General features: G+C 37.1%; 1 protein-coding gene across 1 annotated transcript; it reads left to right on the top strand.

Annotated features, from left to right (window-relative positions):
* Nucleotides 1-891: 891 nt before the first annotated feature.
* TRMT6 (tRNA methyltransferase 6 homolog (S. cerevisiae)) lies at nucleotides 892-13,045 on the top strand. The gene is made up of 10 exons (XM_010194945.1): nucleotides 892-1,015; nucleotides 1,427-1,536; nucleotides 4,419-4,510; nucleotides 4,599-4,682; nucleotides 5,822-5,946; nucleotides 7,215-7,576; nucleotides 7,828-7,913; nucleotides 10,928-11,030; nucleotides 11,120-11,206; nucleotides 12,681-13,045. The coding sequence occupies exons 4-10, from the start codon at nucleotides 4,651-4,653 to the stop codon at nucleotides 12,852-12,854; spliced, it is 969 nt and encodes a 322-aa protein (XP_010193247.1). The 5' UTR covers nucleotides 892-1,015; nucleotides 1,427-1,536; nucleotides 4,419-4,510; nucleotides 4,599-4,650; the 3' UTR covers nucleotides 12,855-13,045.
* The last annotated feature ends 267 nt before the right edge of the window (nucleotides 13,046-13,312 follow it).

Raw genomic sequence — 13,312 nt, 5'->3', positions numbered from 1 at the left:
AGGGCAGTGACAGGCTGCGTGAATAATTTTAATGCTTCCTCAGGTTCTGTGACCGAAAAAAAACCTCAAAAACCAACCCGGCGATCTCCCGGCTGCATTTCTTGTAAGAATCTGAAAGAGAAATATTTAAGCTGCTTTTGTGCGGGGAAAAGAGGCGCAGCAGCCTGAGCAGAATAGTTTCATCATACTTATCTGACTGTGGAGTCTAATTTCTGTGATATGCAGCATTGCTTCGTTAGTAGGGATTTGCTTCAGTGTTATCATCAGTGTTAAGACTGTAGGAAGATGGTAGCTGTCAGTTACGGACAACTTTGGAGGGGATGCTGTGAAAGGTCTCCTATTTGTTTTTCCTAGGCCAGCTGACATAGCAAGAAATGCCTGCACCCCAGCAGGAAACACTGTAATCAGTGGACACAGCCTGGGCTCGTCCCCTTGCAGCAGACAATTTTATAGGCCAATGTGTAGAAGTCAGTACTGGGTAATGTGGCCAGACATCTGATTTGGTAGCATGGAGAGTGAAAGGTACTTGCTTGAATGAGTCTGGTTGAAAAATGGCATACCTCAGACCTAGGAACTGGGGAGTACTGGTTATTGATAGCTCAATATACACCAGTAGAATCTGGCACCAAAATCAGGTAGTTTTTCTGTTAGCTTTCAGAGCACTGCTGAGATCTGTTTGTTGTATTTCTTTTCAGTTCTTGTTTAAAACATCTGTTGTATAAGAAAAAATAAAAAAGTCAAAGAGTAAATATTGCCACAGGAAATTAAAGATAAAATATTCTATCTAAAAATGGCATATATGAAGCTATCGTTGCTCTCAACAATTGTGAGTTTCGGATGTAGTAAAAACAATGCTTTTAATATCTTTAACTTTTTTATTATTTCAGAAAAATCATTTTTGAGAAGCAGTGGTTTTATCTGGATAATGCCATTGGACATATTTATGGAACTACATTTGAAGTAACCAGTGGTGGAAACCTGCAGCCAAAGCAAGAGGTGGAAGAGACTACCTCAGGTATTGGAGAGGATTGACTGGTGGTTGGAAAAAAGAGTTCCAGTTAATTTGTTTCTTTGCTAATACCAAAGATGATGGAAAAGCTTTATATTAATCATAATAACTTAACGTTACTTATATTCTTTCTGTCATAAAAGTGCGTGGTTTTGTCTTGATCTGCTGTTACACTAGTCCTGTGACAAATAAGCATTTTAATATGGAAGAAAATTTGAACCTTAGTTTGGGTGAACATATATAAGCCATATTTTACATACTACATTTCATTGATTACTTATGCAATACTTTGCAAGACCCTGAAGCATGTGGGTTTAATCCTGAGAAGTCTGCTTTCTGTGAAACTAAAATCATGTGTTTCTCCAGCTTAAAGATATTTAGACCTAGCCTTTACAAATCTATATCCTTTTCCTTTAGAAACAAAAGAAGCAGGTACAGATAATCGTAACATAGTTGACGATGGAAAGTCTCAAAAACTGACTCATGATGACATAAAGGCTTTGAAGGACAAGGGTATTAAAGGACAGGTAAAAATAAGGTTTTGCTCTCATTTCTGTGCTGCCTTGATGACTGTATCTCAGTGTATGAAATAGGCTGTTCTTTTTATCAGTGTATAGACTTCAGTGCTTTTTCTTTGTTCTTCTGCCCTACTCATGTTTTTCCTAAAGATCTGCTTTTACAAAATGCAAAGGCTGTTTTCAGAGAAAACTTCATGTAAGGCTGGCAACTTTGTCAACAGAGAGTAAAGTGTGAATTTTTATGGCATCGGAAGTCATAATGAACAAAAAGAAATACCAAAACCATTACTGAAATACAGCTCGCTTAATCACCTTTTAGTTTTGTTTGTTTATAAGATTCAAAATACTCTTTCTCTGTTACAGTTGTATTAAAATCATGCAATAATTGAACTGTCAGAGGTGTAGGAAAGGTGTTGGATAAACACCAAAGCATTAACAAATAACATTATACAGCAAAGGTACTATCAGTGTGCCTCTAGGTGGTACCTATCAAACTAGTGACATATGTGTTTTATCTGCATCTCAAAAGCTGAGAATATTCTCAAGAAATCTGTTCTGTTAGAAAAGGGATTGGATCTTACTTTGCACTTTGTCAAAAAGAAGTGAGGCCATTTTAAACATTAACAAACCATTGCAGCCGATTCTGTTCTGCACGTTACTAGTCAAAATTCTCTCTCATCTTTGGTTTACCCTTTCTAATAAAAATAAGAAATTGCTCATGCTTACATCAAGTTAATCGCCTCTTTGCATCTTGCTGTTGCTCTTCAGAGCAGATGTTCTGCTTTTGCCTGCTTAATAATGGATGCGTCCAAGGAGTTTAGAATGGTATTACTGCTGTTTCCATGGTTGTGCTGCTTGAGGTGTTATCTCTTTGAGAAGAATGTACTAATCAGTCTGACGGCTTTGGCATTCTCTATTTCTGCTCATTATATGTGGCAGAAGCTCACTCTAGCTTTTTTGTATGTCCTCAGCATGTCTGTGCCATACATCTGCCATACTGTTATTTCAGGTTATTAAAATACCCTACTTTGTTAACTCTGGTTTCTGAGCTGTAGCTGAATATTCATTTTAGACTGTGTTATATTAGCAGTAATAGATATTATTCTTCCATAAACGTCTGGTAAAATCTGAACTCATGTTTGTGAATGGCATGTCTTTGTGATGCAGGCTCAGCTTAGAGATGACTGTTCTTTGAAATAAAACCACCTCAGTGTTAATGGGGTTTGATTCCCCATCATTTCCCAAATACTTCCCAGGCCCCGAGGGACAGGTGTTAGGATGCAGACATGAAGGGGTGTGTACTCCCAGGGCATTGCATAGTGCTGCAGCTTCCCTTTAGCTTGTGTTGCTTACCCTACGGAAATATTCCCCAGTTTCCTCACTGTAATTTTTTTTTTTTTTGGGGGGGGGGGGGGGCGGAACCCAACCAGACAAACCAAAACCAAAAAACCCGGGGACTGCATTTAACTTTTCCCAACATAAAAAAGGAAAGATCTGCTGTTTCATGCTATTAATAATACATTTTAAGTGTTTGAAGGACTTTAAGAAATAATGGCTTGAAAAGCAGCAATAGCAAGTGAGAAGTACTTGTACCACTGCATTTTGTAGCAGGTTCTTAAAGTGCAGTGGGATATGCAGTGTCCATGCTGAAGATACTCGGTTTGTCTTTCCTCACCACCTGCCTCTCCAAACTCTTCTGAGGCCAAGTTATACTATTGCTCCTCTTACATGTTTAATATAAAATGAAATTTTAGCAGTTAAACTACTTTGATCACAACCACCAATATAGCACCATGCAGCAATTGTTCTTGTATTGCAGGCATGGAGAAAAACCCTGAGCAATAAAAGCTTTTTTCTGTTGGAGGTCTTAATGATCCCTCCAGCTGGAACCCAAAAGTATGAGAAGGAAGAGTTGGATTGGTAGAAGAAGGAGATGAGAACAAGGATACCAGAAAACAAACCCTGGAATTCTGGGAAAACTTGGGACCTAGAGAAGGAAGAAGTCAGAGCAGTATTGTAGGAAATAGTAAATGCTAAGGAGTTTGACATTGTGCAAGGAGCCGATGCAGGACCCTAGCACAATGTGGGAGGCAGAAGAAATTAAGTGGGCTAAGGGAGATGTCTAATAAATAGCCAGATTATAGGGGAAGAACTAGCATAAGATAGGAAAAAAGATACTCTCAAGAGACAGAAATGCTAAAGTCAGACAGGAAACCCAAAGCGGGAGTTAGATTAAAGTGAATATTGCAGATCACATCAGGTTCCTTGTTTTGTTTTTGTTTTGTAAAATATTTCAGTCTATATAGCTTCGTACAGGACTTGGGGTACTGTTATGCAATCCTGTTACTGTGGGGAACGTTAGACTGACAGAATGTAAGTCAGCTCATAAGAACTGCCAATAAACATAACTCTGCTTCATTCTAAATACAGGATAATTTTAAGTAGCTCATTCTTGGAGAAAGCAGGGTAGTCTCATTCACATTCAGTATGGGATAAGAATAAGTAGGTACTGCAGCTTCTCAGTAAGGGCTGAAGTAATGACTTGCTGATGCTGAAAGGAACAATCCTGCTTTTTCTTCTTTTCTGGCCATATGTGTCTGTCCTCTCTCATGAGTTAGTTCTGGCACTTACCAGCCTTCTCCACAGAATACCCCGTTTCCAGGATAAGCTTTTTCAGTTTTATCATTTTTATGCTGGCATTATGTAGTTAAAGGATACCTAGAGACAAAAGTGTATTATTAATAGAAATTTCCTTTGCTGTTGATGTCAGTAGAAGTTAATGGTATACGTTACTGGAAGAAAACATTTTCAGTATTTGTTTAAAAAAACTATATATGAAATTAATGGGAAGTAAATACCAGCTATAATAAAACTAAATTGTCTCTTCCAAGGAAATAGTTCAGCAGTTAATAGAGAACAGTACAACATTCAGAGACAAAACAGAATTTGCTCAAGATAAATACATAAAGAAGAAGAAAAAAAAGTAAGTGAATTTTAAAACATGGAAAATACTTAGTCTTATTTCAAGCTCAACAAATTAGAGGACTACTATTCCTGTGTGTTTCTTACAGATATGAGGCAGTTATTACAATTGTGAAACCATCCACTCGCATTCTTTCAACAATGTATTATGCAAGGGAACCCGGAAAAATCAAGTAAGTTTTTGTTTTGTTTCTTTTTTCACATAATAACAGAAAGGTATTTTAATATTTTTCCAAAATACCTATGTTATACCACAGTACTCATCACATCTTTTCTTTTCCTGTTGGAAGGAAGGATTGTAAATTTAAAAACAATGTGATATAGAAAATGAATGAATATGCTATTGCAGTGAAGAAGAAAACTTTTGCATGCAGCATCTGCTCTTACCATTTCCCTACCACTGTCATTTTGCTAATTACCTATGGAGACAGAAGCTCTTTGCATTTACAGAGGTACCTTTTACCTGGTTTTGGTTAGTGGGATATTGTCTCTCTTTCTGTCTCAGTAATCAAATAACGAGCCACCTACCAACAGGAAGTAGGAATTTTTGTCTTTAATGTGTTAGGGATTCAAAATCATCTTCTATCAGAATTCTTCAGAATTTAAAAGCAGGTGGTTAACACTGGGGAGCAGGAGTTGGAGCGACCACAACAGAGATTAGCAGCGTTTGATTTTTACTTATTTAAATTTTTACATTAAGATGGACTGATTTATTGTTTTAAAAGTAGTAATAGTAGATCTAAGATGCTGAGACTTAAAAATCTCAAATTTATGTTATTTAAGGCTTCTCAAACCTTTTTCCTTCTCCTTCCCCCACTTGGCATTATTTACCTATTAAGATTTGTTGTAATTTCCTTTGCCATCACCAAGTCATTTCAGTGGATGCTCTGCAGTCAGCAGGGTTCGGTTTGGATCCTGGATTGCAGGTGGTGCCTGCTACTGCGAAACAGATGAAAATCACTGAAGATGCCTTACTGGATTAGGAAATGCATTCAAGTACTATTTGTTCTTTACAAGACCAACATGTTAGAACAACAAAACAACTGAAAAGACGTTTAAAAATATTTTGTCTGCCTGGCACAGCGTATGAGATGTGCACTTTTATTATGTGTGCCCTACGTCATGTCCTGCTTTTGCCATTTTTTTTTGTACACCTAAACACCCATTCCCTTCTAATTTCTTGTTGGCTCTGAAGTCCACTGCTGCTATTCCTGGAAATCCAGCTTTTTTTAACAGGCTCCTGAGCTAGTACGCAGTATTTTTAACTTTAAGAAAACTAACTTGGTATTTCTTAAAACCTGCTCCCTTCTAGCCACTTGCGATATGATACCCTAGCTCAGATGTTGACTTTAGGAAACGTCCGTGCTGGCAACAAGATGATCATAATGGAAACGTGTGCAGGCCTTGTGCTGGGTGCGGTGATGGAGCGAATGGGAGGTAAGTAACACAGTAGCTTTAGTAATGGACAGCCTGAGGGCTTACTTGAAACTGAAGAAATACACATCGCTGATATTTTTAAAAGGCATTACTTAAAAATACTTCCTCAGTTTTTAAAATCTACTTTTACTGTCTCTAGTATTCAGAGAAACTTGTTTTTCCGTTGGAGAACTTTGTATTTTGCATATTTCTGTTGGAGTTATTTTTCACTCTTTTTAAAAATAGAAAATTTAAAATTTACATTACTGTATGTCAATCTATTTTGGCTTCTGTATTAGCACAATGATACTGTGTTCAGAAAAGGCTGTTAAGGAGCCTGTATGCACATTCTTCCCAGGCACCTGGGAAGTCCAGGAAAGAGAATGACAGGAAACAGGAGTAGTAACACTGGAATTCAGATAGCCTAGAGCATTTAAAATGTTGTCCTTCCTCTTGTTCGCTGCGCCAGAGATTTAACGTCTGCAAAATGCGTGTTTTAAAATTAGTATATGATATTTTCTTGAGCATATTCTAGAAGAAGTTTGACTTGTTTTTTATTTCTCAAATTCAGTGAATTAATTTCATTACAAATAATTCAAAGACACTTGACAGAGGTGACAATTAATTTTCAGAAGCCTATTAATAAAGTAGGAAGGGTGATGTAATGTGCACCCAGATGTGCTGTCTGTTGGCTGAGCAGCACACAGGCAGTTGTACTATAAATTGTCTTTGTTTCTGTGAGTTTTGGCCATAGGGATACTTTCTGAAATAAATTTTATAAGATGCAATTTCAATAAAACTACTGACAAGTTCTTTTTAGTATGTTGTTTAAACATGGGGCATATCTTTCTTTAGAGTCTGGATGTTGAATAAATTCTTTGCCTAGTAATTCTGTTTAAAATAGCTTTTTTTAATCAAAACCACTCCATAGCTATAAGTAACAAATAGTGTAGAAAATTTGTCCTTTAATTCTGAATTAAATTAGCTTTTCTAACAATTTGTCACTGCTTATATGTTATGTGCTAATCCTAAATACATGTTTAATCTATGCATAATCTTTGAGGTACCTTGTCCTTTTGAGTTGCAGTAACTGTTGTGCTTCCAATAAAGATGAACTACCTTGAGGCATATTTCAGTAGCCTGTTAAATTGATGGTTAGATTAAGAACAGGCAATTTACTTAACTATTCTTAAATTAATAATTCATTTAAAGATGTTAGAAATTTAGAAAATTTAAGCAATTTAAAACATTCTGGCTTTCCAATGTGTTTTTGATTCTTTTGCTCGTAGGCTATGGATCCATTGTTCAGTTGTATCCAGGAGGGGGACCTGTTAGAGCTGCTACCAGTTGTTTTGGATTTCCAAAACATTTTTTTGATAATCTTCATGAATTTCCTCTCAGCAAAGTAGACAGCCTCCTCTCTGGGACATTTTCTACAGAGACTCTGCCTTCAGAACCTGAAGATACCACGCTCATGGAAGAAAGCAATGGATTGATTGATGAGAAGCAGACTTCCCTACAGGAGACAGAAGAGGAATCTACTACTGAAGCAGCTATGGAGATCAACCAAATGGAAGAGCAAGAAACAATGGACATTAATGCTGAAGATGTAGAATTTAAAGAGAACAAAGAAAAAGAAAATAAAGAAAATGTAAGAATATTTAGTGTTGTAAAACTTGAATAGCCACGTCTATATACTTAAAATTCAGATGTATTGAATCAGATGTATTGAAATACAGCTTACTCAGGTGTTACAACAGAGCTCTGAAAGTTGTCTTGTCTTACATTAAGCCATCTAAGATGCAAAAAAATGAAAATTCAGTCCATGCAATAGCAATCCAATATATAATTACCAGCTAAAGTGCAAACTGTTGGTTTTTGATTTTGTTTTGTTTTTCAAAGGTTCGGGAAAAACAGAGAAAACAATGGGAGAGAAGGAAAAAACTAATAGTAACTGCTGCTTTGTTGAGAGAGAAGAATGCTGACGGGTGAGTTTGTAGTCAGAAAGGTCTTCTGTTTGGTAATGCATCTGCAGAAGATCATCTCCTTTGAAACAAGTAAGAGCTTTGTTTTAAAAATACTCTAATTTTATTCTTAATATTTACAAGCTAGCAGCCAACCCAGGTGTGTCTTTGGTCTTGATTGGTTCTTTCCTGGTTGAGGTAAATGACTACTGATAAAAATCACAAGGTTTTAAGTTTATGAAATTGGAACTAAGTTTGTTGTTTTGGGGGTTTGTTTTAGAAACTAATTTCCTTTTTAAACAGGAAGAAAACCCATAACTTCATTTTAGCTGCTTTATCCAGGATCAGATGTTCACAGGGAACACACTAACACGAAGATTTAATATCAGAAGTTTAAAAAAATACAGTAAACATATTCCTAGAAATTCAGCCCCACAGCAGTATAAGAGAACTTGGTGCCTCTGACTTTTTCATGATGTTCTTAACAAGTGCAGAAGTTATTTGAGTTAATCAAGTAACTCTGATTTAGTTAATTTAATAACATTCATATTCATTGTTTCCTCCTAAGAATATTGACTCACTGGGAATAAAGCTGTTCTTGTCAGATAAATTTTAATACAGATTTATTGGTTATGTGTAAATGCCTGTGTATAGTTTTTGGTTTTATTATTATGAAATGTAACTCATGCTGATTCATATTTTAGTACATCTCATCTAGCATATTGAAGTGGTAGTATTAGCCTTTTCTATAAGGATGTTATGACGGGTGATTCTGTGTTCTTTGAAGCAATAGAACAGTAAAGGAGGTTTGTAAAAGTCCTGCACATGTGTTTGGCAGCAGCAGCACCACAGGTTATGCATGTGGATGACCATTAAGCTGCGTAAAGAGTGGTAGTGTTTTGTTCTGGTTTTACTGCTGTCTCCTGCACCCATCATAGTCATTAATGTCTGTGCATGGTCTGGCAAAGTGAAAACTAGTATTTGACTTCACTTGATTTTTCCTCTAGTGTAAAATACATTTGCTTGTTCATTAAGTTTGAGTTCAAGGAAGCCTATTTAGTATATGTCTCTTGTTCTTTTGTTTTCAGTCACTTGAATACTTCTTTTGTCCTTTGTAATGCATGAAAGCTGTAACAAATTACATACTTGAAGGAATGAGTGAGTTCTTGCTCTAGGAAGTCTTCAGCATGATGGAGGGGAGGAGAAGTTTATGGTTGCCTGAAGGCACTGTCCCAGATGGCTCAGTCAGGATCACCTTTCTGTGGTCACCTGCCTTTTATACCCTTCCATTTGTTTAGAACAAGAACCACAGGGTACATATACTGCTAAGCCAGGAAAATATGGCATGGAATAAAGAAATGCTAACAACTTGGCACGTGAGTAGAAGCAGGCAGAGAAGTCAGGATTTTGCTTTGCCAGGGAGAAACAGGGAAAGGATAGGTAAAATATCATTAACATTGGAGATTAGGACTTGCTGTCAGAGCAGAAGAAAACCTGGTCATTAGGTAAAGATGGGCACCAGCTGTAGGAGAATTACTTCTTGAGGTCCCAAATTTACAATACTTAAAGTAGAAGATAAAATTTTAATAAAACTTGTCTTCTGTGCTGTTAGGTGGTAAAACAGTCCTTCTGCTAGATCTGTTTGTGCAATTCCATTCATGACAGTTCAAGTCTGTCATAGGTCTTTGAGGGGGAAAAGGAAGACATTCCTTAGAGATTTGGTCTTCTTTTAAAGATGACTTTTTTCAAGATAGACTATAAAATTTTTCTGATACGATGAAAGTGGAAATTAGTTGATAGACTCCATGTGTTCAGAATTAGATCACACCCCTCCACTCACCTTCCCTACCCTCCTTCTCCCCTCTCACCCCTTACATTAATGTAGTGACTGGCCAGACTACCTGCTGACATCAATGTGTGCTGCCATATGAGAGAACAGTATTGGATTTTTCAGTCTCTCATATCCCTGACTTACCTTCCTGTGGTCTGGCAGAGCTCCTTGCAGTGTTGGTTTAGCACTCCAAACCTCCTCAGGCACAGTCTGGAGTCTTTTTTTCTTTATGGTCCACTTGGTTTATTACTGAGCACAATTTTTTTTGAGGTTTGGAATTAGAGTTAAATCTGTAGCCTGCAAGACCATGGCCAGCAGAAAAGCAAAATGGAAACAAGTGTGAAGGAATTCTCTCATCTCTATCTGCACTGAGTTTAGAAAATTGAACATCCATTTTACCCTCCCTTTTGTTAGGTAAGTTTGATGGTATCTCCAGTGACATACACTCCTCTAGAGAACAAACGTTATTAATTGATGAGTCTTTTCCTATAGTAATTGTATACTGGAGAAGCAGTTTAATTGCCCATTCTTTTTGCACACCTACAACTTATTATCTCATAGAATCATGAACTATTTCTTGCAGTATAGTTTAGCAGCAATTTTTTAAAATAAAAACTCAAGATACCTGCAGAGAATCTTAAGCGTCTATGAGTTATAATGTGCTATTAAAACAAGGATGAAAAATAAAATATGAAGCCTTTAAGTTGGCATAGTCATAATTTCTTTTAAAAAGATTTTTAGTTGTGCCCACAAAGGGATTGTTTTCTCGTTAAATAATAACTTTTTCAGTATAAAATGTATTTAATGAAGATTACCTGGTTTAAAGAATCACAACTGAGGTTACATTCTAAGAAACAGTTAGCAGTCACAAAATTTAAATTACATTTGGACAGTGTTCTTAGAGTAGAGAAAGCAGCATGCGAATTCTTGGGTCGTAAGAATTATTGTGGAGCTCAACACAGCTGAAATGAATGCTTCTGCAATGTGCTTAATACACTGCACTTTAGGGAACAAGTGTTTTATCCTCTTAATTACGCAAGCAGGAAATCGTGATGTGTTTTTACATGAGGGGAGTCGTTAGAGCCATGAAAACATACTAGTAGCAACATTTAAACTATAATTGACCGCTGTGCTAAAGTAGGAGAAAATGTCACTTGATTAATAGCTTTTAGAAGCAGAAAACTAACATGTGAAATTTCTTTTGCAGCTTAATTGTAGCCAGCAAGTTTCATCCCACTCTTTTATTACTTTCTCTACTGGAATTTGTTGCTCCTTCAAGGCCTTTTGTTGTCTACTGCCAGTATAAAGAGGTAAATCCAGTATGTTACTTTAGCTGTTATAGTTTGTGTTTGAGTTTGTTCTGCTGTATAACATGCTATTTGTTTGGGGTTTTTTTCAGCCATTATTAGAATGTTACACAAAGCTGAGAGAAAGAGGTGGTGTTGTTAACCTAAAGCTGTCTGAAACCTGGCTACGAAACTACCAGGTAAGCATTGCAGTAAATGCCAGTCAAAACTGCATGAATAGTGTGGAGCGAAACACCCTCTGAAAATAATCTTTGGACTGACTAAAACCATGTGTAAGCTCATGCATTTGTTTTACCTGCGAGCAGTGGGCAAATGTTCTGAAGAGTTTCAATGCTTCATTGCAACAATTTCAAATTGGAAACACTTCTACTTACAAAGTATTTTGTTAAAATATTTGCTGAAATGTCTGTAGCACACTGACAGATTTAATTGTTTTGCTGCTTTAGTAGCTAACCTAAAGTGAGGGACAGTCTAACGTCGTGTAAGAGAGATGTAGCAAAATATTACAAGTGTTTATTCATTTCCAGTTGGTTTCATAGCTGAAACAAGATTTGTAATGTTAAGAACGGTGGTGACTTACACAGTCATTGTCTTCAAATAACACATTTCCTGGAACTAGAGAAACAAGAATTTTCTAGTCTGGGAAGTGAACAATGAAAACAAGATGAGAGGGGAAAACATTTCCAGTGTAAAAAAATGTCAGTTTTGCTAACTTTGTTTGAACAAGATGTTCTCAAATGTGGAGTACCCTCTCTGCAATGACGACGTAGAAGCATGTCTGATTGCAAAGTAGCTCCCCACCTCTGAAGGGGTTCTTGCATTTTACTGACCTTCTCCTTGCCCACAGGCTTCTGGAGTCCATAAGGAATTATTATTTAGGGGATGACTTAATTCACGGGTGGCCATGACTAGTGACTGTTGATCAGGCAACCAAATGGGGAATGATTAGGAGATTGCTAGACAATGTTCCCACAAGTTGGGCTTGGCAAGGGTTACTCTGCCCAGGTGCAGTCAGGAACAACACTGCACTGTCTCTCGGACATGTGTAAATCGGCTTACACCTGCGATGGCAGAGCAAGGAGAAAGCATAACTGAAGAGAATGTGTTTACAGAAGAACGTAATCACAGAATCACAGAATGTTAGGAGTTGGAAGGGACCTTGAAAGATCATCCAGTCCAACGCCCCTGCCAGAGCAGGATCATCTAGACTAGGTCACACAGGTAATGTAGCTGAAAGTGATGGTTCATTGTCATGTAGCTATGTAGAGATTATAGTGATGGGAAGTGGAAATTACTATATTAATTCAGTTTTGTTAGACCAGCTGTGGTTTCTTGCAAAGTTGTAAACACATTCATGAGACTTTCAGGTACTCCAAACATTGAATATTTAATTTTGCTGGAAATGCCATGAGGAAGTAATCAGTAAGGCAGTAACATGTATTCCTGCAAATTTCTGTAACTGGTTTCTGGTATGCAGAGACTTTGCCTTTTAAAGATAAATAGCCTTTCCAAGTAGCTGTTTGTTGTGGTGGCTGGAAAAAATATTACATCTTGTACTATACACTTAAACAATTTCATGTCCATGTATAGAGTGACTTTTTTACTACATTTTTGTTTTGTTTCGTTTTTGTTTTGGGTTTTGTTTTTTTAAAGGTCCTACCAGATCGAAGCCATCCAAAACTGACAATGAGCGGAGGTGGAGGGTACCTTCTGTCTGGTGTAACAGTTGTCTTGGATAAGGGCAAATCTGATTCCAGTAATTTAGAAGCACTGAAGATGGAAGAGCCGTCATCTAAAAGATGCAAAGTTCAAGACATTCACTGTTAACATTTGAAGAATTGATTTGATTTTTTAGATCTCAGGAGTCCTACTATTAGTAAAATAACAAGTACACTTTCCATGCTCTTGACAGCACAGAAGTTGTACCTGTCATTCACCTGCCAACAAAATACAGCAGAACTGCGTGGTAGGGAGGATTGTCTCACTCTTTACCAGTTTACATGATCGGAATGAGAAGAAAAGCCCTTGGAAGCAAATATCACCCTGAAAACACACTAACTTCAAAGAGAAGATCAAGAAAAGATAAAGCATTGAAAGAGAAAATAAATCAGTGAAAGCAATCTGTTTGCTTGTTGCCAAAAGTAGATACGATTAAGTAGTTTTTTTAAGAGGCTGAGTCCGAATCAACACCCCTAATGTAGCTTCCCATTTTCCCAGAAGAGCATCATGGTAAAACGTTCTGCGTAGTGGTCTGCTCCCCGGTGGGACACAGAGCCCAGCTGCAT

Source organism: Mesitornis unicolor, unplaced genomic scaffold (genome assembly GCF_000695765.1).
Source record: "Mesitornis unicolor isolate BGI_N332 unplaced genomic scaffold, ASM69576v1 scaffold35641, whole genome shotgun sequence".
Lineage (NCBI taxonomy): Eukaryota > Metazoa > Chordata > Aves > Mesitornithiformes > Mesitornithidae > Mesitornis > Mesitornis unicolor.
Note: the sequence above shows the minus strand (reverse complement) of the source record. Positions and strands in the feature narration are given on the sequence as shown.